The 23,972-nt window shown below is 45.8% G+C and overlaps 1 protein-coding gene across 1 annotated transcript in view; it reads right to left on the bottom strand.

Annotated features, from left to right (window-relative positions):
• LOC142492235 (vomeronasal type-2 receptor 26-like) overlaps window positions 1–21,864 on the bottom strand; it is a 125,524-nt gene extending 103,660 nt beyond the window's left edge. Inside the window, exons 1-5 of the mRNA XM_075594904.1 lie at window positions 21,801–21,864; window positions 21,211–21,397; window positions 20,008–20,299; window positions 16,913–17,731; window positions 14,935–15,162 (exon numbers count right to left, since the gene is read on the bottom strand). Coding sequence (XP_075451019.1) covers window positions 14,935–15,162; window positions 16,913–17,731; window positions 20,008–20,299; window positions 21,211–21,397; window positions 21,801–21,864 — 1,590 coding nt within the window. The remainder of the gene's footprint in view (window positions 1–14,934; window positions 15,163–16,912; window positions 17,732–20,007; window positions 20,300–21,210; window positions 21,398–21,800) is intronic.
• Window positions 21,865–23,972: the final 2,108 nt, after the last annotated feature.

Below are 23,972 nucleotides of genomic sequence, written 5' to 3'. Positions count from 1 at the left end.
TGAAGGGCATCACGAGATATTCGAAGTGACCGCTACGGGTGTTGAAGGCGGTCGATCCCTAACAAGGCAACAAGAGACTTCTTCTTAATGAGTGGAATCTGGTTAAATTCTGAGAACTTCTGGTCCACGATGTTTCTTCCTGCGCCGAATCGATTAATGCCGTTGTAGATGTCTGAATGGTAGGACCAGAGAGGGAAATGGGAATAGTGAACTTTTAGGAAGTTCCTTCTTGGAAAGGGGACAGGGAGAATTAGCACCCAGGGAGCGCCCCTTCATACTCACTGGGCTTGGTCGTTTTCCAGACACTGAGGACATACGCGAATCAAATGCTCAGAGGATCGCAGTAAAAGCATAATCCACTGAGTTTGCGGAAATGTTGTATACTGTAGGTGCCCGAGTGCATTGAACTCCGAGTTGCATCAGTTCTGGAGCCTCCAGAGCGGGCAGCGGAGAAGTGGTACGTCTCGTGGGTGAAGAGAACCTGGGAAAGGGGGCACGAAAAGGTACAAATCAGAAGTGCTGGTGCTCGGAGTGGCGTACCTGGAGACGTTGGTCCACCCAAATTGCCTGGGAGATAAGTTCCTTCAGAAGTCCTGACCTGGGTTTTGAGGCAAGCTCGTCCTTTACGGAATTCGTTAGTCCTTGCCAAAAAACTGCCACTAAAGCCTCTTGACACCACAGAGTCTCAGCTGCTGGGGTCCTGAACTCCAAGGCATACTGGGCCACGGGCCGACGTCCGTGTGAAAGCTGAAGCAAGGAGTCAGAAGGAGTCTCCTGTCGTGCGGGGGAATTGAAGACCTGACGAAAGTCTCGTCTAAATGTCGCATAATCTCGAGTAACTTCGGGACATAGTTCCCAAATCGGGGAGGCCCAGGCCAGGGCATTTCCCGTGAGTAGGCTGTAGACATACGCCACCTTCTTATGTCTGGAGGAATACTGCTGCGGAGCCATCTTAAACTGGATCTCACATTGCTTGAGAAATCTGTGGCAGGCGTGCGGGCCCCCATTCTACGGGATCTTTGGGCACGGTGCTGCGGCGCCCACCGGTTCCACATGTGCCGGAGGTGGTACCACAGGGGGTGCCTGTAAAGAGAGATCTTCTACCTGTCTGGTGAGAAGAACAAGCTGATCGGTCATGATCTGGATTTGCTGATACATGGCCGATATCATGCTGCCACGTTCAGTCTGATCTGCGTCTTGTGGGCTCAACATAATGTTACGCCGGTGCTGCCCTCAGACCAGACCCGTCCCTTGTACTGAGGTGGGGACGTATATGTGCAAGCACCCACAGCAGAAGGATCGTGTCTAGAGTGTGGTGTTAGGGTGTTGCTTGGCCAGGTGGAAATAGCTGTCAAAATACTTGCCGGTAACGGTAAAAGAAGAGAAGTAGTAGTTGCCGTTATCCAAGGTCAGGGATAGGAGAGATTTTGAAGGTCGGAGTCCAATCTGAGATCGAGGGATGTGAGAAACCGCGTAGTCAAAAGGGAGCCGGGGTCGAGAGCTAGAGTTCGAGAGCCAGAGACTGTAGTCCGCCACTCCGAGTTGTAACCTGAATAAGCGAAGACAAGAGATAGAGCCAGAATAGACATCCACAAGAGATACTATGTCGAGCAATGTGGAAGTTGCAAGACAGGCAATATATAGTGCTGCTTACCAATTGGGAGCGGAGGCAGGCCTGGAGGAGCGCATGGAGCTCTCCTGGAAAGGTCCCCTTGATTGGCAGGCAGGGGAGCAAGTTTGGTCTGGGGTAATAGCCTGCAGGTAAGTTGGGGGCGTGGTTTCACTGCTACTGCAGTGAATAAATTATCTTCACCCGGCTCGCGCTTTCCAAGCACGCACCAAGGACTAAAAGCAGCTGCGTGAGAGGGAAGTACCTGCGGAGCAGAGGCGGGCCGCCGGAGATGGCGGGGATGCCCCAGGGCAACGGGGGGTGGATGGAGCCAGCGAGGGGGACGTCCCACGGCAGCAGAAGCAGCAGGAGGTAAGGGAGATTCACGCTGTGGTTGCCGAGACCCCCTAATCCTCACACTGAAGAAGAGAACAGGATAGAATGTCCATAAATAAAACAAAGCACCGGAATATTGTCTTTTAATATGCAATTCTTTTGCAAGGGGTGCAAAGCCCAATATGTCCGTGAATATGACAAAGTTTATTCTGGTCCATTGGGGTTAGTTACATAACCCCCAGCACTAACGAATTCCTGAAGCAGAGTTATGTCCTTGGTTCCGATGTAATTAACTTGTTGCGTTCTGGATTCGTTGCTGCTGCTCTTTTCCGCTATTAGAAGAGCGGTGGAAATCCATTCACATTGTAGAATAAAAACAAAAGACAACGGGGATAGCTTGGGGAGCATGTATATAGGGTCTGCTATCATATCTACAACACACCTGCCCAATCCCCTTCGTGGGAATTTCCCCACTCTCAAATCCACTACTTGCCCACAGTTTGCAGAGTGGGCACTACAGGGATTTCCGGTTAATACAGCACCTGTGCGACATTGACACATTGGCTGCTTAATATATGTGTACTCCCCTTTTTACCTGGCATCTCCCAGGCTTGGAGTGGGACTCAGTGTGTGAACTAGCCCAGGTGGCTAACAGGATCTCCCATTCAGCGGGCATCCTGGCTAAGTCACATATCCTGGCTCTGGGGCTTTCATATGCAACACTTCCCTAGACTCAGAGGAATTGCCGCAGCAGGGGGTCTATGAAGTCTGCATAGGAAAGTGCCCCAGCTCATGGGTGTTAAAACATTTGGTCCCTGAGTGCATCACAATGACAGTAGAAAAAAACTCATCCTGCCTGTCCATTTAAAACTGCAGCCAGAAAAGGTACATTATTAAAAAATACATGTTCCACTTATACTAAAATTATATTTTTAATATGTGGGTGCTTGGGATGTTACTCTAGGGCTGCACACCAAATTTCAAGTTGCTAGCCCTTCCTGTTCCCTAGTTAGAGCATCTCCTTGAACTGGCAATGCTGGGCTATGGGCTTCTCACGTCAATTGACTTGCGGTTAACCGAGATCCCACGTCAATTGACCGAGTTCCCACGCCAATTGCCAGCCGCCATTCAAGTTACGCTACTAACCGGGAGGGGGATACATTGTATCCGATACCCACTTGAGACTGGAAACCGCAACCCTTTGATTCAATTGACCATGTGGTTATGAGTTCAAGCCTCAGTAAGGGATACCTACTGTATACGTGTCAATGGAACACCACGCTTCTCCAATTAACTTGCGGTTTGGCTCTCGCAGCGGCATCTTGTGTCCCAAAACCAGTAATGCAGGCGCACAATGTAATAGGTTACCGCAGGTATATATAATCCTGCAAAATGGGGACAAAAAGGGACAGAGGGGAGACCAGTACATGTATGGTGCATATAAAATTAACCCCTTCAGACCCAATGCAAAATAGGGATAAACAGCTGAGCATACTGCCTTTATTAATGCGCTTTTTACCCTCAATTTCGTTTACAGTTCCCTTTACCCATATCCCTGTGCTAACATCACAACATGAGTCTACATTCAGGACGGTTCTGGTCCTGGAACAGAGAAAAAATCGTGGCAAGGTGTGCAGGCTATGGACTACCGACAGATGGTCGGGTAAAGGGGCAACTGGAGAGGACTTGGAGAATCATGAAGCCCAAATGGCTCCACTGGATGGGCATAGCCCCTCAGCTGTAGTGGCAGCGGACACCAATCAGCCCGGAGTGCAGGAGGTTAATCCAGCTCCAGGGCTGCAATGACATTGGGAGAGAGCGGGAGACCACCTGGATATTGGTGGCTTGGTGCCAGTGGGTGTGGAGGAAGTAGTCGTTGCAGCTGCTGGAATTGCCACCCCTGGGCTCACAGCTCTCCTTGCCGCATGGGGAAAGGGGGCTACAGCAGCAGAGCACTGCATGGAAAAGCCCCCCACTCTCACCTTGTCAACAGGAAACAGAATATTCCCAAAGTTGACCACCACAGTTTAAGCAAATTTGTGGATGGCACGGACTAGATAGACACATTCCTCAATGACTTTGAAATGTAGTGTGACTCCTACAAAATCCCACGATGAAGCATTGTTCGGAGACTGCGTCCCTTATTGTCCGGCAGAGCCAAATGAACTGTGCAGGGCATTCCATGTGTGGAAGCCAATTGCAACAGTCATGTTAAAAGCCTGTTGCTCGCCCAGTATGCCCTCACCCCCGAAGCCTACCAGGGCAAGTTCCAGGCATTGTATGCAAATCAGTGGGTGGCGGGTTATGGGGTTGACCAGTTCCTTACCTTAATAGACTTGGTTGTACAGGAGCAACTTCTGCAGCAGCTTCCCATGGACATGAGGGCATGGGTCTTTGACCATAAACCTAAAACCCATATAGCTGCTGCGAGGATGGCAGATGAGTATGTGACCAGCAGGGCTTTGATGAGCAAGAAGCGGCAACTAAAGATGCAGCCAGCCCGGCCAATGGAGCCAAAACCACCCCTCAGTGGACCCACAAGCCTGCAGCAGAAGGCAACATACCAAAAGATGCAGAATGTAGACATGAGAGGCGGTGTTTATCCTGCAACAAGGTCGGTCATCTCAGGTCAGACTGCACAGACCTGGACCAGTCCGGGGGATCCCATCTGGGGCAACGATCACAAGCTTTGAGGCCGGTCGCCCGTGTGCAGCTGGCACACACAGAGGAACCAAGCATAGCCATGGAATCAACCCACAGAGGGACATCCATGGGAGAACCTGCTCTTGCCACCACAGAACAAGCAGCGGAGATCGTAAGACATCACATTGCACCAGTCAGGATGCAGCCCAATGATGTCTTGCAGAAGCATCTGCGGAGGGTGACCATTAGGGACCGGCAGGCGAATGGCTTGCTAGACTCCGGTGCCACCGTTACCCTGGTATGCCCTGATATGGTGCGGCCAGAAGATTTGCTCCCGGGAACCGGGATGAAAGTGACCATGCTAGATGGAGGACCGCGGTCACTCCAGGTTGCCCGGTCTTTTTGGATTGGGGTTAAGGACATGGCATGAGGGAGATAGGGGTATTGCCCAGGTTAGATGCTGAGGTACTCCATGGCAATGACCTGGGGCATGTTACCTGTGTGTTTACAGCCGAGCTGGACCATGTGGCAGCGATCACCAGGAGCCTGTCAGCCAAGCTTGCAGCAGATTCAACCCCTGTCCCCCTGCATTTGGGACCTACTGTTCCCGGGGTCTCTTCAGAGACCAGTATAGAACAAATGCTAGATGGCGCTCTACTTAACCCCCCAAAAAAACAATGAAGTGAATAAATAAATCAATAGTGATAAATATTCAATAAGTGTATAAACAACAGTGAACAGTGAATCATATAATAAAATAAGTGAAATACAAAGGCAAAAACCACTTATCACTCAACCCTGTAGAAAAGACTGTTTCAAAAGTCTGGAAGGTGCACTGCTGATCAAAATCCAAGGGAGCGTCGCAGATGCCCAAAAAATGAAGAAATGTGGATAGTGTAATACAGTAACAACTTGTCAATAAAAATATAAAGAGCTTCCAAATTCCTACTCACAAACGAAGTAGAAAAATGAGATTATGTGCCAATCTGGAACTGTGAATCATCCCAGTCTGGATGGTGTGTTATAAACGGTCAGCAATCTCAGAGAAAAGAGAGAATAGCCATGGTGCAGATAGAATAACAAAATTTAGCCATCTTAAAGGAAGAAGAGAAGCAGAGGGATTCCTGATGGTGTCCTCCGTTCCGGCGAGCTGTGACGACACGATCCGGAAGTGACGTCACGGTGTCCAGACGCACGTGAGAGCTGTGAGCAGTGTGTACCGGGCGGTGAGAGTTGCGACACACTGAAAGACCCATCAGTTTACTGCCTTTACTTTCTAGACCTATGTAAGCCTCCACTTGTGACCTTTCTATTGATAAATGTTGTTATTCTATCTGCACCATGGCTGTTCTCTCTTTTCTCTGAGATTGCTGACCGTTTATACCACACCATTCAGACTGGGATGGTTCACAGTTCCAGATTGGCACATACACTGGCGACACACTTTATTCGAGCTTGGCTAGTCCCACGAATTCGGGTATACCCGGGTGTATTGAGGTTTGTGACTGTTTTCTGCCCGAGTGCATTGAGTTATTTTCCAAGCAGGGATTGAAGCATTTTATTCCCGCTGGCTGCAATACTGCACAGTATATATATATAAACTGCATTACAATTCATGAATTTATGCCATCTGGTAGACACGCGAAGCATTGCAGCCTATTAAATACTAATCATTATCATTTAACAGATCAGCCGCCCATCAGCCAGGCATGAACCCAGGCTGGGAAGGCAAATGCAACGGGGCTTGTCAGAGGTTAGGAGCGGCACATTCCAGGTATCTGCCAGGTACATACCGGGTATTTGCTCGAATAAAGTGTGTCGGTGCAGTATGCTCATTTTTCTACTTAGTTTGTGAGTAGGAATTTGAAAGCTCTTTATATTTTTATTGACACGTTGTTACTGTATTACACTATCCACATTTCTTCTTTTTTTGGGCATCTGGCTACGCTCCCCTGGATCTCTTCAGAGACCAGACAGGTAAGCCAGACAAAGTCACCTACTGACCCTGATATACTGTTCTCTGTACCTGTTCCCAGTCCCCCCAACATAGGCTTGACAATCGGCTTGATTAGGTACCCAGTTTTGGGGATGCGGGGCGATCAGACCCCAGCTTGGAGGGCTTTGAGACTTCAGGCAACTGAGTCTAAGCCAGGTGATGGGTCTGATTACTTCTTGTGGCACAGCAGGCTCCTGTATAGAGAGCAAGGGACCAAGGGGTAAGATGAAGTCACCTGCAGCACTTGCTGTTTGCATACCGAGAGGTACCAAAAGAATCTACAGACTTTTCTCCCTTTGAGTTACTATATGGTCACAGGGTACGGGGACATCTAGACCTATTCCGTGAGGGATGGGAATGGGAGACTACCAATACTGATGCTTCTGTGCTTCAATATGTGGTAGATCTCAGAGACCGGTTAGAAATGCTCATGGGGTTGGCATAGGACAACCTTAGGGCTGCAGAAAACTTGGTATGATCAGAACGCCCATAGCAGAGAATTCATCCCAGGACAGCAAGTACTTGTTCTAAAACCTACTCAGGAGAACAAATTAATGGCTGCCTGGTCAGGACCGTATCCGGTGCTCCAAAATGTGAACAAGTGCAACTATGTTGCACAGATAGATGCTGAGAGAAATGAGACCTATCATATAACATGTTGAAGGAGTAAATACCGCCGAGTGTGGCCTCAGTGCTGGCCATTTGTAGCCCACCGATGGGGGATCTGGTGAGCAATTCTCTGCCACATCTCTTAGGTGAGTCTAGGCAGGAGGGTACTGTAGAGCAAGTTGAGATAAGGTCTCAATTATGTGCCAGGCAGAGAGCAGAAGCCAGAGCAATGCTAGAAGAGTGTAGGGTTCTGTTCACGGGCAAGCCTGGCATAACACAAATCACAGATCACCCGGTGCTCACAGGCGATCTGCGCCCTCTGCATAAACATCCTATCGGGTATCAGCAGAGACCAAGGGCAGTATAGAGAGGGAGGTAGAAGAGATGCTGGCCCTAGGGGTAATTGTAGCGTCCCAGAGCCCTTGGGCTTGTCCGGTAGTCCTGGTACCTAAGAAGGATGGGACCACTGTCACGGACGTGCTCGCCACAAAACGGGACCAGACCGTGAGGTGGGGTTACATAATCACAGACCTTAGGCCTCAGAGCTGGAGCCGAAGTGCAATGTCAATGGTAAAACAAGCCCGGGTCCAGACAGGAGAAGACAGCGTAGTCTGAGGACAAGCCAGGGTCAGGATCAGAGAAGGCAGCCTCATCGTGATTCAGGCAGGAGTTATGCAACGGTTAGACGGGTACTCTGCTTCAGCGTAGGAGCAAGATTGTGGGAGTGGCTTCTGCGCGAGAAGCGGGCACGGCTCATGACACTAGTCTCTGTAGGGGGAGACAGCAGGCTGGACGCAGAACATCGCGGGGCAGCGCCAGGAAAATCCAGCGCTTCAGCACATGAGTCCAAAGTAGGCCTCTGAAAAAGGGATTGTGCAGCAGGCCTCAGTAAACAGGTACACAGACCTCTGTGTGGAGAGTTGCAGCAGGTCACAGGGAACACAGACCTCTGCGTGGAAAGTAGCAGCAGGTCACAGGAAACAGGAACTAATGCATAGAACTAGGAACTATAGCTAAAGCATGAACTAGTAACAGGAACAGGGCAAGCCAGGGGGCTTATGGCAGCACACTGTGACATCCAGAGTAGGATTATTCTCGGCACTGAATTAGCCCAGCATATAAAGGGCGGCAAGCCAATCACAGGAGGGAGGTGTGTGAGCATTCCTCCAATGACAGAGCACAGGGCTGAAGCTGCAGTGAGAGGCAGCACATGTGCCATTGATTGCCAGATGGAGACTTTGTAAACTGCAGAGGACTGCAAGACTAGAATCAAAGCCAGAAGCGGATTCCTTATAACCACCCGGTTCTGTGTGGACTACCGTCAGCTCAATGCAGGAACAGTGAAAGATGCTAATCCCATGCTTCGCATAGACGATTTGCTGGATGAACTCGCGGGGGCAAAGTATCTGACCACCATGGATCTCAGTAAAGGTTACTGGCAGATCCCTTGAACACGGAGACAAGGGAGAAGTCAGTATTCATTACCCTGAGTGGCCTCTATGAATTCTTAGTTATGCCATTCGGAATGAAGAATACCCCGGCTACCTTCAAACGCCTGGTCAATCGGTTACTGGAGGGCATGAAGGGGTTTGCAAGGGCATACCTGGATGACATTGCAGTGTTTAGCAATTCGTGAGACACACACTTAGTACATGTAGCTGCGGTGCTAGCTAGAATCAGGGAAGCGGGACTCACATTGAAGCCCACCAAGTGCTTATTAGCGATGGCTGAAGTCCCTGGGGTACCAGGTGGGTGGCTGGCACCTCAAACCAGAGCCAGTCAAAGTGGAAGCAATAGTGCAGTGGACTGTTCCCAAGACCAAGAAGCAGGCACCTTTTTAGTCTTTTTTAGGCACTGCAGGCTATTACAGAAAGTTTGGCGCTCAGAACAGCGTTTTGGCCAAACCCCTGACTGACTTGACACAAAAGCGACTGTCAGTATTGGTTGTCTGGTCTCCTGCCTGTGAAGCCTCGTTCCAGGCCCTGAAGACTGCACTGGCCAGTGCCCCTATCCTTGCTGCGCCAGACTACTCCAAAAAGTTTTTTGTGCAGACCGATGCCTCGGATTATAGCATTAGCTTTGTACTCAGCCAAGTGGGGGAGGATGGCAGTGAACATCCAGTAGTGTATCTGAGCAGAAAACTACTGCCCAGAGAAGTGGCTTATGCCACCGTTGAGAAAGAGTGTTTTGAGATTGTGTGGGATTTGCGAAAGCTGCAGCCTTATCTGTACGGTCGCCCATTCACTGTGATCACGGACCTGAACCCGTTAAGTTGGCTTCAAAGGGTGTCAGGGGAAAATGCCAAGTTTCTGCGCTGGATTCTTGCTTTGCAGGAATTTGATTTCACCATCCAGCACAAGAAAGACAGTGAAAATGGGAATGCAGATGGCCTTTCCCGGCTGGACAAACCTTGCAAACTAATTTCCTCAAGAGATGCCAGGCTAGCCCAACCACCGGACGAGGTGGCCGGGCCACAGCCTGCACGTTGAGGTGGGGATGTGTGGCGATAGGGTGTTAACCAGGCCAATAATAAAGGTATTATACCCAGCTTGTAAACCCTAAATTGCTTTGGGACTGAAGGGGTTAATTGTATGTTCACCACAATGACATGTTTTCCTCTACACCATCTTTATTGTCCCTGTTTTGCAGCTCAGTACCTAGTTGCAGTGATTGAAATGTATGTAGAATGTGCCAATTGTATTCACGACACAAGGTGGATCTCCTAGTGCTCAACCAAGCGCTGATTGAAGCTGAGTATTACTTCCTAAACCACAGACGTCTATACCACAAACTCAATTGGATAAGTAGTCTGCGGTCTAAGGTTGAAGTGCCTACTCGCAACAATGTGTCCGGCCGTCTTGTTATCCACTTAACGTGAATGGGGAAAGGATGTCTGCGGTTATCGATGGAGCAGAGACCGAATGTAGGTCAAACCGCAGACCACATCACAGAACACATTCAATTAAGTGGCTAACTCGCTCTAGGAAGGAGCTAGCACTCTAATATTAGGAAGCCAAGTAGCTGCGAACATACACACACAGCATATTTGTTTTACATTTGTCACACATGTAGAAACCACATATAAAATTAAAATGTGTTTCCTTGCTGTTTTAAAATGTGGGGACAGGAACCTTTTCCTGTCAGCCCGGCAATTAAACCATTAACATATCAATGTGTTATGGATGCATGAACTGAGGGATTTTTCCTCTCCGTAGTTCAAGAGCACCCTGCTAAGTAGGTGCCCCAGTGTCTAGAGAAGTCCGGAGTTGAAAAGCCTCAGAGACCCTAGGTCTTAGGCCGGCCGGGATATTGTAAAGTGCAAGATCCTGGTGCAACATATGGGCTAGTCACACCTTGTAGTCAAATCCCAGACTTACTGTTGCCAGGTAAGAGGTTGGGCCCAGTATGCTAAGCAGCCTAGGTGTCAACTTAACCCATGCTCTTAGAAAACCGGGAAGCAACTTCTGCCCGTTCTCGGAACTCCTGGCAAGTCTAGGATAGGTGGGAAAAGTGTTCCCAAGGGAGGGATTGGTTGTGTATGTTAGTTATAGGACCCTTAACCCTATAAAGATGCCTGCTGCCCAGTCCCAGTGAGATTCATCTGAAGTTCAATCTCAAGATTCACCAAGTACAGCGTCAGTGGTTCCGGAATGTGAGGGGTTAATTACATCGTAACCAAGGATTGTGCCCCTCTTCTGGAATTCGGTAGAACTAAGGATTTCCGAATGAATCCTGTAAGGACGTTACAAACTTTTTCCTTATGGCGGAGATAAAGGGCTGGCAAGTTGCGCCCCTATCCAAGGATTCTCGCACGGCTCAATTTGCTAACCCACTTGCATGAGTGCAGGGGTGTCCAGAGACTTTGTCTTCAAGTTGTTCGTTTCGTGGACATTTTATTTCGTTTCCCCAACCCAGTAACTGTATTTTCAGTGTAATTGTGAAGAATTTTGGGTCTGTCTTAAAAGGAAATAAATTACAATTTATTTTACCCTCCTTTTTATGCTCAATCCAGAATCCCAGGTATTAATGTGTGGATAAGTCTTGGTCTCCCGTGACATTCATTTTGTATTTGTCTATCTGAAATGTAAACCGTAGACCCATGTCATTGTTTTTGAATGACTGTAATATGCTAGTCAGCTCCTCTAATTCTCCGTCCCAAATAACCAAAATGTTGTCTATGAAACGGGCATAGAACACCAGACCGCCACAAGCCTAGCATTACCCCACATATGGGAATTCTCCCACAATCCCATATATAGGTTAACAGAGCTGGGGGCAAATCTGGTGCCAATGGCCGTTCCACAGACCTGTAAATAATAAATATCTTCACATAAAAAATAATTATGTTCCAAAATGAAATGGATTGCTTTCAAAATAAACGCTCTTTGTGTATTTCTAAATTGAGTGTCTTTTTCCAGAAAATGTGACACAGCCAATAATCCTTTGGTGTGGTTTATACAAGTATACCACGAGGCCACATCACATTTTGCACAGATGTAGATTTCCATGTAATCTCAGAGATGGAGTTGATGACTTGCAGCATATCCCTAATATAAGATCTCAATTTGACCACAATGGACTGTAGAAAATAGTCTACATACTAAGACAGTTACTCCTTCAGAAAGGGCTGGAGAGCCTGAAACATGTAGGAGATTTTATGTTAGTTTGTTTTTTGTTTTTAACAATGTAATTCAATAAACTTTTTTTATTTTTTGCTACCTCTGGTGAGTTGATCGGTGCTTTCTCTGGGTTCCTGCTGTTCCACCAATTTTTTCAATTTCTACTGGCCCATGATTGGAGTGACGCACTTCCGCAGCGCAGGTTTCGGCAATTCGCTACGCCTCATGGGAGAACGCTAAGAGGAGGCGGGCACCTCCATGTGTGCAGCCTGAAGTTTTTCCCAGACGTCTGAGGCTTCGGTATCACCACAGCTTCAGCACGCGGGATCCTACAAGGCTTTATTTCAAGAACACAGGTATTTACCTCAATATCTTTGGACATAAAGGGATGCAGAAGCTAGGACCGAGATATTTATGCTAATGAGTTACTATGGGTTCGGTTCAAGGCTGGCTCTAGTTTCTCTAGCTACTCTCTTATTGGGTCCATCTTTCCCTGTTAGTTCAGTCCTTCATTGTACACAATAGGTGATTTTATTTGCCCAAGAACCTATAACCTGATATGCTGCGGATTAAGAACCATCTTTTGGACTTCATATATGTCATATACTTTTCATTTTTGGGTCTCTCAGATCATTTCTCAGAGTCTCTGTATCGCTATTTTTGGAGCTATACAAGATTATATACTAAGACATGCTGGACGTCATCGACTCCACTCCCGAAACAATAGGTCTCCCTAGCGGTTGTTTAATACTCCTAAGTAATTTTGCTTTATGATAGAACACCGGAGTTCTAGGATGACGTTTAAATAATAACTCTAGCTTGTACTAGATTGTCTCCAGCTTGTACTAAAACTCGCTGATTTTGTAATAACTTGCATATATTTTGCCTCTATTAGAAGGTTTTTAAATTATTTTTGATAATCATCCATTGTGTCATTAGCAAATACCATATAGGATGTACTATATCCTAGCAAATGAGTCGCCTCTGTCACATAATCAGCCCTGTCTTGGAGAACAATTCCCCTCCCCTTGTCATCTTGCCTAATTACTGTACTATGTTTTGAGTTTTTGAGTTGCAATTTATATATTTTTTTTATATTTACATTATTTATATTATATATTATGCTTAACTATTTGGCATATTGATTAGAGCATTTATGTTTATGAGATTGAAATTAGTCATTAGTGGATATACTATGCACATGAGTTTCTAGCTAGCATTTCTTAATTTGTTGTTTTCTGGATATAAATAGCAGCAACCAATATACCCAGAATTCATCCCCTGATGAAATCAGTATATCTGAAGAAACGCGTAGGGTCGCATGTGATGCTGATGTCTAGGTGTTCATCCGTGATTTACTGACACCATAATATCAAGTATACCCACTTTTACATTGAATTCAATCCCTGCCCGGAACCGAAGACACTGGAGGTCTGCTTCCGGAGGAAGAGTTTGACGTGACTGACAGCGTGAGTTCCTGCTGGACGGAGGCTTGTGGTAGTCAGCATGATCGTTCGGAGCAGTGGAGGAGAGGAGCAGAGTTCTAACCATTAATCGGAGCATGAGTATAATTCTCATAACACACTTTTACAAATACTTTGTGAGTTTTAATTTGTGAGCCTTGGATTTAATTTTTTTTTTTTAACAGTAATGCACTAGGCTTGGGCGCTATTTTCTTTTTTCTTTGTCTATGCAGGTTTGAAAGGGAGGTCGTTGTGCAACTAAAGAAGGCTGCCTGTTTCCTGCTCTGTGCATTAAACACTGGGACTTTTATTTTGCTGGACTTATTATATCACTATATATTTTTACTTTATATTTTATTTTTTATTTTTGTATACTTCATACATGTTATATGTTTTTGGGTCCTAACATTTTTTCATATATTTAATACATTTTTTCTATTGATGCACACAACCAAAATCAAGTAAAGGGAAGGCAGTGTGCCGAATATTACCCTCCTGGTTTCTTTGTTTAAGGGCAATGTCACTAGCAGCTTTGTTTACTTTAAGCCTTAAAGGCTGCTAACCATGGCTCACTGCTCTAAATTACAATAAGCATGTATTCTGTCATCTATTTAAGTATGTTCTCTGATGAAATGCTTCCTTACAGAATAAGAATATATATTCCCTTCATTTGGGCTACTGTGAGGAATCCGCTCCTGGGTTTGGCTGGAACCAATCCTTCAGGAGCTTGGCTGGTTCCAGACAAACTTTTCCCTGCTTCTGCAATCACCTGCCTCTTGCTGCCTCCTGTGCAGCTCTGGCCTGATTGGCCTTCTGTGCTATTTAGTTACTACCCCGCCTTCAGGAAGTTGCTGGACATAGACTTTGCAATACCAGTTACAAGTATCTGTGCTTGTCACAGACATTCTGTTTGGCCTGCTAGGCCCCTTGTGCCTTTTCTCCTGTTCCTTTTCCCCAGCTTCCCAAGGCCTTCTTGCATAGCAGCCCCGGCGCTTCCTGGCAGACTTCGCCTTTGTCGTGCTGAAGCGGCTACGCTGGTTCCCCCAGTGTTTCCTGTGGCGTGCCTGCACCCCTGGTTCCTGTGGCCTTCATCCTTCGCTGTTCCTGTTCCCTCCTTCCAGAAACCCTGCCACACGGAAGCGGCTTCTCTGAACTTTTTCTGCCTTCCCGTGCTGAAGCGTTGGATTCCCAGTACTGTGGCTTCTGGTTCCTGCTTCCTCCAAGTGGAGTTTGTTCCTTTGCTGAAGTCCCTGTACTGAAGCTTCTGGTTCCTGTGACTCCTGCCCTTTACCTGTCGCACTGCAGCTCCTTCGCTGAAGCGTCTCCGCTGAAGTGGCTTCACTCAAGGTTCTTGCCTTTTATGGTGAAGTAGCTTCACCCAATATTGCTGGTTGATGACCTCGGCTTGTTTCCTCGACCACCGCTCCTGTGCCACCTGCCTTGACCCCTGCCTGGATAACGCTAACCCTGCTTTCTCCAATCCTGACCTGGCTATGTTTGACTATGGACTGCGCAATTCTGAACCGGCTTTGAGGCCTAAGGTCAATGTTTTCATATCCCCAACTCAGCCCCGTGGCCCGGTCCCGGTCCCGGTCCCAGTTTCTGGCGAGCACGATCGTTACAGCTACTCACCTTCCTAAATAAAGAATTGTTTCTTACCTCAGTAAATGAAGAATTCCATTGAATTGCACTGTCATTGATTAGGATTTGAGAACCTTGACTTCCAGTCGAATAAAAATGTCCAACTTGAATTTCTCTCACAGTCTTGTTAGGCAGTGTAATATAGTTTAGAATGTCAAACTTTGCAAAAGAGTTTTCCTCATCATCAAAGAATACTTCCTCACCCCCTGGGGTTTTGAAATGAACTTTTTTCAAGTAATAGTTTACCTAAATAGAAAGAAAAAACAAATATATTGCAGGACGATGATTATGTCCTCATCTTTATAGTGTTTCCCACAGTGATTACATTTGATCATTGTTCAGTTGGATAATCTAAAAACCTTTCTTGTATATGTAGCACCTGTTCCCCCCTGCCACGGAAGATCTGGCAACTACATGGGTGTTTCCCTGGGTACTGTAGCTCACCTGCTGGTTCAGGAGGTCTGATTCTCCGCGGTTGGAGTTTGGGAGCAGCGACAGGGAAGGCTTTCTCGTGCATCTTACTGTGCAGCGCCTTCATCCCATGAGGATTCCTCTTTTTCTATTGATATTCTCAATAGACATTAAGCATGCCCTACTTATTAGAAGTACAGTAACTATATACAGGTAGTCCTTGGTTCACAACGTTTTGCTTTACATCGGACGAGATTTCCAACGGCGGCTAATGCAATAAATAAATGCATCATCCGTCGCAAGTTTCGCGTACTCGACAGAAATCACCACCTGTTAACATTGGTCCTGCTTTCCGACAATCTGCTATCCGACAGGGGTTTGCGGGGATGCTTTGTGTCGGATAAGCGAGGACTCATTGTAATACAATTTGAAGAAAATTAGTTTGGTAAAAATGTTTTCATGTTTTAGATAAATCAATATCTTTATATTTAAAATAAAAATAAAAAACACTTCTAGACTTTAGGGCCATTTGTGAAACATTTTTATTTTGGTATATTCAGTTTTATTGGTTTTGGTAACTTACTACAGAGGCAGTAAGAGGTATTGTTGAGTATTCAGCCAGGAAACCGCAGTTGAAAGCTGCCTGACCACTGCCTGCTCGCGGCTTTCCCGTGGCCAGACTAATTTCCCATCAGGATTAACACAGCAGGGTCCCTGCTTCTGAATGGGACCCTCACTGTGGCAATCCTACCGGGCTACACCAGTCTAGAAGAGCTGTGCAGTGAAAGCAGACAGAAGCGGACCCTCTCCCTGCGTATCTCTAACAGGCTATCGCGCTGCTTTTATTTTATTTAATTACATAGTATTGCAGCACCCCTACTCACTCAATTCCATTAATAAAGTGACAATTTCATTTGATTTCATATTATAAAGAGTTATTGCCAGATTGGCTAACATTACTATATTCAAAATAATTAGGCAAAATAATCACTTAAATCAAGGATTTTCTAGTATGAAAATATTTTCCTTTTAACCCTCCTGTGTAATATTCTCTCCCTTTCTATGTACAGATGCATTTCTTCTCACAATCCAGGGGGAACAGCATTACATTGTACCTGGATTGTAAGAAGAAATGCAGTGTTTTGGGACCAGCGGAGACAGGACCCACCAGAGGTTTGAGCAGGGAGTAACAACCATATTTGTTTTTTCACTGCACTATTTTTTGCACAATGATGATTATATGGTAATTTTAGCTCTGTCACTTGAAGTTATTACTGTGTATTAGAGCACTTAATACAGATCACTTTATTGTTAGTGACCACTCTTTACGGAAGCGCCTTTTTTCACCTTTCTCTGTACTTATGTACAGATGTAGCCAGATTTTGTTTAATTTCTGTCACGTTATGCAAACTATTAATCTCACCAACCTGAAGGAGTCAAGAAAAATGTGTAATATTTAAGATGTAAATTCCTATATTACACTTTAGTAAAACACATGTACATACTTTTTTTCCTGATATTTGCTCATTTTCAGATAGGAAACTCCATCCCTATTCATGATATACATGTTCACCAAAATATTTACCTTACATGGCTGCCAGGTCTGACTTGAGATATCAGTTTTTGGGAGCTTGTGATTAGTGTGTAAATACATGTCATGCAATGCATGTGCAACAGCATAAACCGCTGTATATACGCTGTGGGTGATTCGGAAATTATTCACATCGTAGATAGAGGGATCCAACACACTGAGGTTTATATTATCTTTACATTCAGGGACTGGAATTATTGTCTTAGAAGGGACGGGTAATAATGTCATATTTTGAGGCAAACAATCAAATGTGTATCTCCAGATATACTTGAGAAATATGTTGTCTGGATATTTATAGAGATCTGCACTTTGTAGGAATTCTCGCAGACCTGGGATATCCCCTCCTTGCACAGAAAACCTCAGAGCGCCACTCAACTGTTCACTGCCATAGACCTCATGTAATTCTGAGACTATCAGCAATGTGGCAGGTAGAATTAAAACTTTCCCTAATCCAGATACATCGGAAGAATATTTAAAGATGGATATTAAACGTGCTGGGTTGGTATATACAATGACCACCTTACAGCTGGATTTTAGGACAATATCCATATTTTTGTAGTACCAGTCTTCAGCGAGAACAGTTAAGAGGAATTCAACACAGCTTCCGCTGTTAATTATTTCATCTCGTAGTTCCCTGCCGACTCTGTAGTTACTTTCATCATCTGAAGTGATAATCCCAACCCAGTTCCAGCCAAAATGCTGTAATAACTGAATGATGGCCTTATACTGTATTCGCTCATTGGGCACAGTGCGGTAAAATGATGGAAATTGTATTCTGTCATTAAAAATGGGATCCATAGCTCCATAACTGATCTGCAGAGAACAGGAAAATAATATAATGAAAACAGGCAACACCATGATAGCCAATAAATCAGATTATTACCACATTGTTTAAGAATGTCTTTATATATAAAGACAAGATACAGATAATGTTTTATACTTCTGTCTCCAAAGCATGAAAATTCAGGAACAAGAAAGAAAGAATGCAAATATTATATTTACAATTATTATCATTATACACTGGCGACACACTTTATTCGAGCTTGGCTAGTCCCACGAATTCGGGTATACCCGGGTGTATTGAGGTTTGTGACTGTTTTCTGCCCGAGTGCATTGAGTTATTTTCCAAGCAGGGATTGAAGCATTTTATTCCCCCTGGCTGCAATACTGCACAGTATATATATATAAACTGCATTACAATTCATGAATTTATGCCATCTGGTAGACACGCGAAGCATTGCAGCCTATTAAATCCTAATCATTATCATTTAACAGATCAGCCGCCCATCAGCCAGGCATGAACCCAGGCTGGGAAGGCAAATGCAACGGGGCTTGTCAGAGGTTAGGAGCGTCGCATTCCAGGTATCTGCCAGGTACATACCGGGTATTTGCTCGAATAAAGTGTGTCGGTGCAGTAGTCTGTTAAAAATACCAGGTCTCCAAGGTTTGAGTAGGCTCTCCCTACTGCTTTTTCTGTATACTGTTTCTTCACATCTTTGTAAACACTTCTGTTCTCTCCAACTTCCCCTCTCCCCGCCTATCCCTATTTCTTCCTCTATCCTCCCCTCTGTCTATGCCTGTGCCCATGCACTGCACAATTATCTATACACCTCTCCCTCCCAACAACTTCTTTACTCCTTAATAGTAGACACATCCACAAATCCTCTATTCACAACCTCTATCTAGTCCTTCCTGCTGCTGGGGATATCTCTCCAAATACTGGACCCAGCCATATACATACCTGCTCTCATCCTCGCCTCCCTACCAACTCTTTCCTTGCTAACGGTGTTAACTTATCTGATTGATATAATACTGACAAACCTTAAAACTTACCTCACAAATCACACATCCCAATAACCTACACTCATGGCTAGTGTTCAACACCCACAGTCACTGAGGCAAAGCACTGCTAGCCAACGCACTTATTCCCTCACCTGCTTTCTCTGTAAGTCTCCAATCACTTAGATTGTAAGCTCTTCGGGACAGGGATCCCCTTTCCTATTGTCTGATTTTGCTGCACTTATTGGCTAGAGTTGGGTCAGACAAATGAGCATAAAGACCTTCCAACGCGTTTCGTAACTGGAAAGCAGTAAATTCCAGTTATGAAATGCGTTGAAAGGTCTTTATGCTCATTTGTCTGACCCAACTCTAGCCAAGTATATTCTTGGTGTATTCCTCCCTGTCCCCTGTATCACAGCTTGCTGTTTTGTGTGCCATACGCCGCCCTGTGTGCTGTACACCGCTGTGGACACTCCTCTCCGCATTGCAATAGAGGAGAATCCTGTGATGTCATCAGCAGGTACTCCACGGGACTGAGAGGCGTGCTGTCGGTGCTCTGCAGCTGTGGGACTCAAGGAGGCATTTGTGCCTCGCTATGGGACTTTTTGCGGGACTTATTCATCTGTCCCCACCATCTGGTTACCCTGAGATGAGGGAAACGTAATTCAAGGTTCCACGGAGATTCCTATCCTGTGTCTTCCATCCTATGTGTTGAAGAGCTGTGATTCCAACCCTCCCTCTGTGTGGTAACCCCACGAATCCAGTGCTTGTTTTTATAAACATTGATGTACGCAGAACTTATAATCTTTTAGTAAAATGTATCTTTTTTACTGTGCTTCACTATGTGCATTGTGCAACCTGTCTTTATGTATTTTCTCCAGCTCTAGGGGTGTCGAGCCACCCCTCAAGAAAGGCTGCAGATGCTACTATAGTGACTTCCCTCACAAGGTTCAACTATTGTTTATTTTCACGCTACACTGCATTTAATAGCACTGTTTGTATTACCATGTTTTAGCTGCGCACTGATCACCCTTTTTTGTTCTTCCACAGGTTGACCTGACAATAAATGTTCAAAGTATTGAGGGTATTTGACAGTTTTCTTCTCTTTTTAGCTACGTTTTACTTTACTTACATTTCAAATATGCAAGCAAAGCTCTTACAGAGATGTCCTATAATTCCTATTATAATTGAGTATTCAGGAATTTAGGAACCATTTCAGTCTATTCTATTTGAAAAAAAAGTAATAAAGAAGAAATACTGCAGCCTACAAACCCTGACACCAGAATACACCAGTTGTACCTCCTGCTTACCTGTGGATATCTGTAGATCCCAGTAAGACCTGCTAGTGAGTAGGTGGATGAAGACATCATGTGTCCTATAAAGGCCACCACTTTACTATTCAAATCGCAGCTATAGTTGGGAACAGCTTTCACCGCTCCTGTTAATATGCTTAGTGCACTCTCTATGGCTTTATTTTCCATCAGACAAGAGTCGTAAATCTGGAATCCAAGGGTAATGTTTGGTAGGAGCTTTGACTGTTTATTTATCTCTTCAACAGCGAAAACAAAGGCCATGAAGTGTCGGAAATAACGAATAGAATATCTGTAAGAAGATAGGATACATAGGATGGCAAGCTATACAATGTAATATGTATTATGTTGAGCTCCTTCCTTTATTAGCCTGTACCAGCTCTGTTGGGAGACTATTCCATTGAATCCACCACTATTTCTGTAAAGAAGTACTCACATTTTACTCTGAGCCTCCCAACCTCAAGTTTGAATGTGTGATCACTTGTTTTAGCAATTCTTTATCTCTGTAATGTGTTTTTCTTCTGTACTTTGTTTAAACCCTTGAGGTACAGTATTTCAAAATTTCTATCACATCCCCCACTCCCTTCTCTTCTCTAACTGTACATTTTGAGATCTTTTCTTCTTTCCTGGTAGTTTTCACATCATGCACAATTATAGTAAAAAAATAGTAATTGAACAACCTCTAATTGTTATGTCCTTATGAAGATACAGATGTAGTTAGCCTTAATGTATTCAGGGCCACGAATGCACACGGTCCTATTATTGCACAGATTGCAGCGCCAAAAACAGAAAGGATTTTCTGTTTCAAAGCTCCCGGCTTGTTGAGGCGGTTCCATGCCAGGTCTTCCAGTCCAAGTGTGACCGGTGTACCAGGAGCATGGATCACGTAAAAGTCCAGGGTTTCCTTGTGGGAATGAGAAGAAAGGGTGATGGGGCCAGTCTCCAATGAGATATATGCTGGGGTGAGCGGACGATTGTCTATCCAGACCAAGGCAATGGGACACTTCTTCTTAAAGAGTAGAATCTAGTTCTGTTCAGAGAGAATCTGGTCCACAAAGTTCCCTCCTGCGCCGGAATCGATAAATGCTGCTGTGGAGGTGCGGAAGGTAGGACCAAATAGAGAATGGTCAATCTTTTTGGAAGTTCCTTCCTGAAAAGGGGACAAAGAGATCTAGCACCTAGGGAGAGCCCCTTCACACTCACTGGGCGTGGTTGTTTCCCGGACATGGTGGACATTCATGGGTCAGTTGCTTGGAAGACCCGCAATGGTAACACAAGCCTCCGGTTGGGCGCCATTGTTGTGAGGGTAGCCTAGGACGCTGGACTCCGGGTTGCATCGGCATCCAGAGCGGGCAGCGGGAAGATGGCGGGTCCTGTGGTAGTAGAGAACCTGAAAAAAGGGGCACAGAAGGGCGTAGACCGGGGTAGCTGGCACTGAGCGCAGCGTACCTGAAGACGCTGATCCATACGAATGGCTTGAGAGATTAAGTCCTCCAGAAATCCTGGCCTGGGTTATGATGCAAGTTCGTCCTTCACAAAATTCGATAAGCTTTGCCAGAAGACAGAGACTAAAGCCTCCTGATCCTATCGTGTCAGCTGCTATGTTCCTGAATTCCAAGGCGTATTGGGCCACAGGCCGATGTCCCTGTGAAAGCTGAAGCAGAGAGTTGAAGCAATTTCTTGATGTTCGGGGGTATCGAAGACCTGTTGAAAGTCTCGTCTAAAGGCTTTGTAATCTCGGGTGATCTCAGGACGCAGTTCTCAAATTGGGGAGGCCCATGCCAGTGCTTTACCTGTGAGTAGGCTGTAGACATAAGCCACCTTTTTACGACCAGTGGAATACTGTTGCGGGGCCATCTCGAACAGGATCTTGCATTGGTTGAGGAAACCACGACAGTGCAAACACCCACACCAGTAAAATAAAAATAAAATCACACCTGGACATAGCTACATACTGGGACTGTGTATGGCTTCGAGGCTGGAATCTTCGGATCTGGGGACGATATGGATACCAGGTTCTGCCTGCGCCGGTGCCTGAAGAGTAAGGTCCTGTACCTGTTGGGTGAGGAGAGCCACTTGATCCGTTAAGGCCTGGATTTGTTGATAGATGGTCGTTATCATGGAGGCCAGATCAGTCTGGTCTGTGTCTTGTGGGCCCGACATAATGTTATGATGGTGGTTCCCGCAGACCAGACCCGTCCCTATTACTGAGGTGGGGATGTATACGTGCACGCACCTGCAGCAAAAGGAGCGCGTCCGTAGTGTGGTGTTTTAGGCGTTGCCAGGCCAGGTGGTGATAGCTTTTGCAATACTTGCCGGTTCCGGTAAAGGAGAGACATAGTCGTTGCCGATAGCCAAGGTCAGGGATTGGAGAATTCCGGAAGGACGTTGTCCAGGCAGGGGTCTATAGCCAGAGATTGCCGTCCGTCAAGCCGAGTCGTGACCTGAGTGAATGAGTGGAGACTACGTCGAGCAATGAGTGAGTGGCAGGACAGGCAATATAAATTGCGGCTGACCAATCAGAAGCGGGGACAGACCTGGAGGAGTGCGTGAAGCTGTCTTGGATAGGTCCCCTTGATTGGCAGGTAGGTGAGTTAGTTTGGTCTGGGGAAATAGCCTGTAAGTCAGTTGGAGGTGTGGTTTCACTGCCAGTGCAGTGAATAAATTATCTTTACCCGGCGCTAGCTGTCCACGCGCGCCCGGGACAAATGTCCGCCGCATGAGAGAGAGGCAGCCTTGGAGCAGAGGCGGACCGCCGGAGACGGCGGGGAAACCCCAAGGCAGCGGGAGATTACCGGCGCCGGCGAGAGGGACGCACCATGGCAGCATCAGGAGGTAAAGGAGGTGAGGAGGGGTCGCGCTGTGAGCGCCGCGATCCCCGAACCCTCACACCCAGTCACCTATCTTTTGTTGAAAATATAAAAATAAACAGGTTGCATTGTAATGTTTTTTTCTGTATCACAATAAGAAAACAGTATGTAAAAGTTGGGCTCTAAAAAATATTTTTTCGTGGTAGGTGTGCTATAGGTTCGGGGGGGGAGGGTGCGCTATCCTGCACCTTTCATTTGTCCTCGGCCCCATGATTTCTGTTGGTGGCCCTGACTATGGGTACTTGATTTGTAATCAGTCCCAGTATATAGCTATGTCCAGGAGTGATTTTATTTTTATTTTACTGGTGTGGGTGTTTGCACTTTACATCACTCTGTAATATCTACTGTGGGTGACGTAGCTGTCGCCAATGCCCTGAATATAGATTAGGGCTCCACTGTTAAGTAGTTGAGGTGTTTTAATTATTTCAATTGACTGTGGGATATTCAAAAGACGTCCTGTCATTAGTGAACGTTGTAATTCACTGCCATGTATTTCTACTATGGGTACTGGATTTGCAATCAGTCCCAGTATGAAGTTACAGTATGTTTATGTTTGATTTTATAAATTTATATAATACTCGTGTGGGTATTTTCACTGCACATCTACTGTGTGTGACGCAACTGTCGCTAATGCCCTGAATATAGATTAGGGCTTTATAGTGTAAGTAGTCCAGGTGTTCAATTATTTCAATTGACTGTGGGCTACTTAAGAGACGCCCTGCCATTTGTGAACGTTGCCGAACCTGATGAAGTATTGCGAGATACGAAAGGCGTAGTTCGGGCAACGTTCACTGTCCTGGCTCCTGCTGACCACCGTAGCGCTTCGGCATCACTACCCATCAGCTCTGTGGACCATACGAGGTATAAAGAGTAGCTTCTAGTGAGACGCAGCCCGGACAAGTCAGGAGCTTTGCTGCTTTTTCACATGTGAGTGCCTTGTTACTTATGTATTGCGATTTAATTAAACTTTGTACTTTAACCATACCATCTGGGCATTCTCTACCCTATTTGACATCTGGTGCATCACGAGGACTTATCTCCCAGCACTATAATACCACTGTACATGCAGAGGGATGCGACGATAGACTATCAGTG

Source organism: Ascaphus truei, chromosome 4 (genome assembly GCF_040206685.1).
Source record: "Ascaphus truei isolate aAscTru1 chromosome 4, aAscTru1.hap1, whole genome shotgun sequence".
Taxonomy (NCBI): domain Eukaryota; kingdom Metazoa; phylum Chordata; class Amphibia; order Anura; family Ascaphidae; genus Ascaphus; species Ascaphus truei.
The sequence above is the reverse complement of the archived record's forward strand: the minus strand, read 5'-3'. Positions and strand labels throughout refer to the sequence as shown.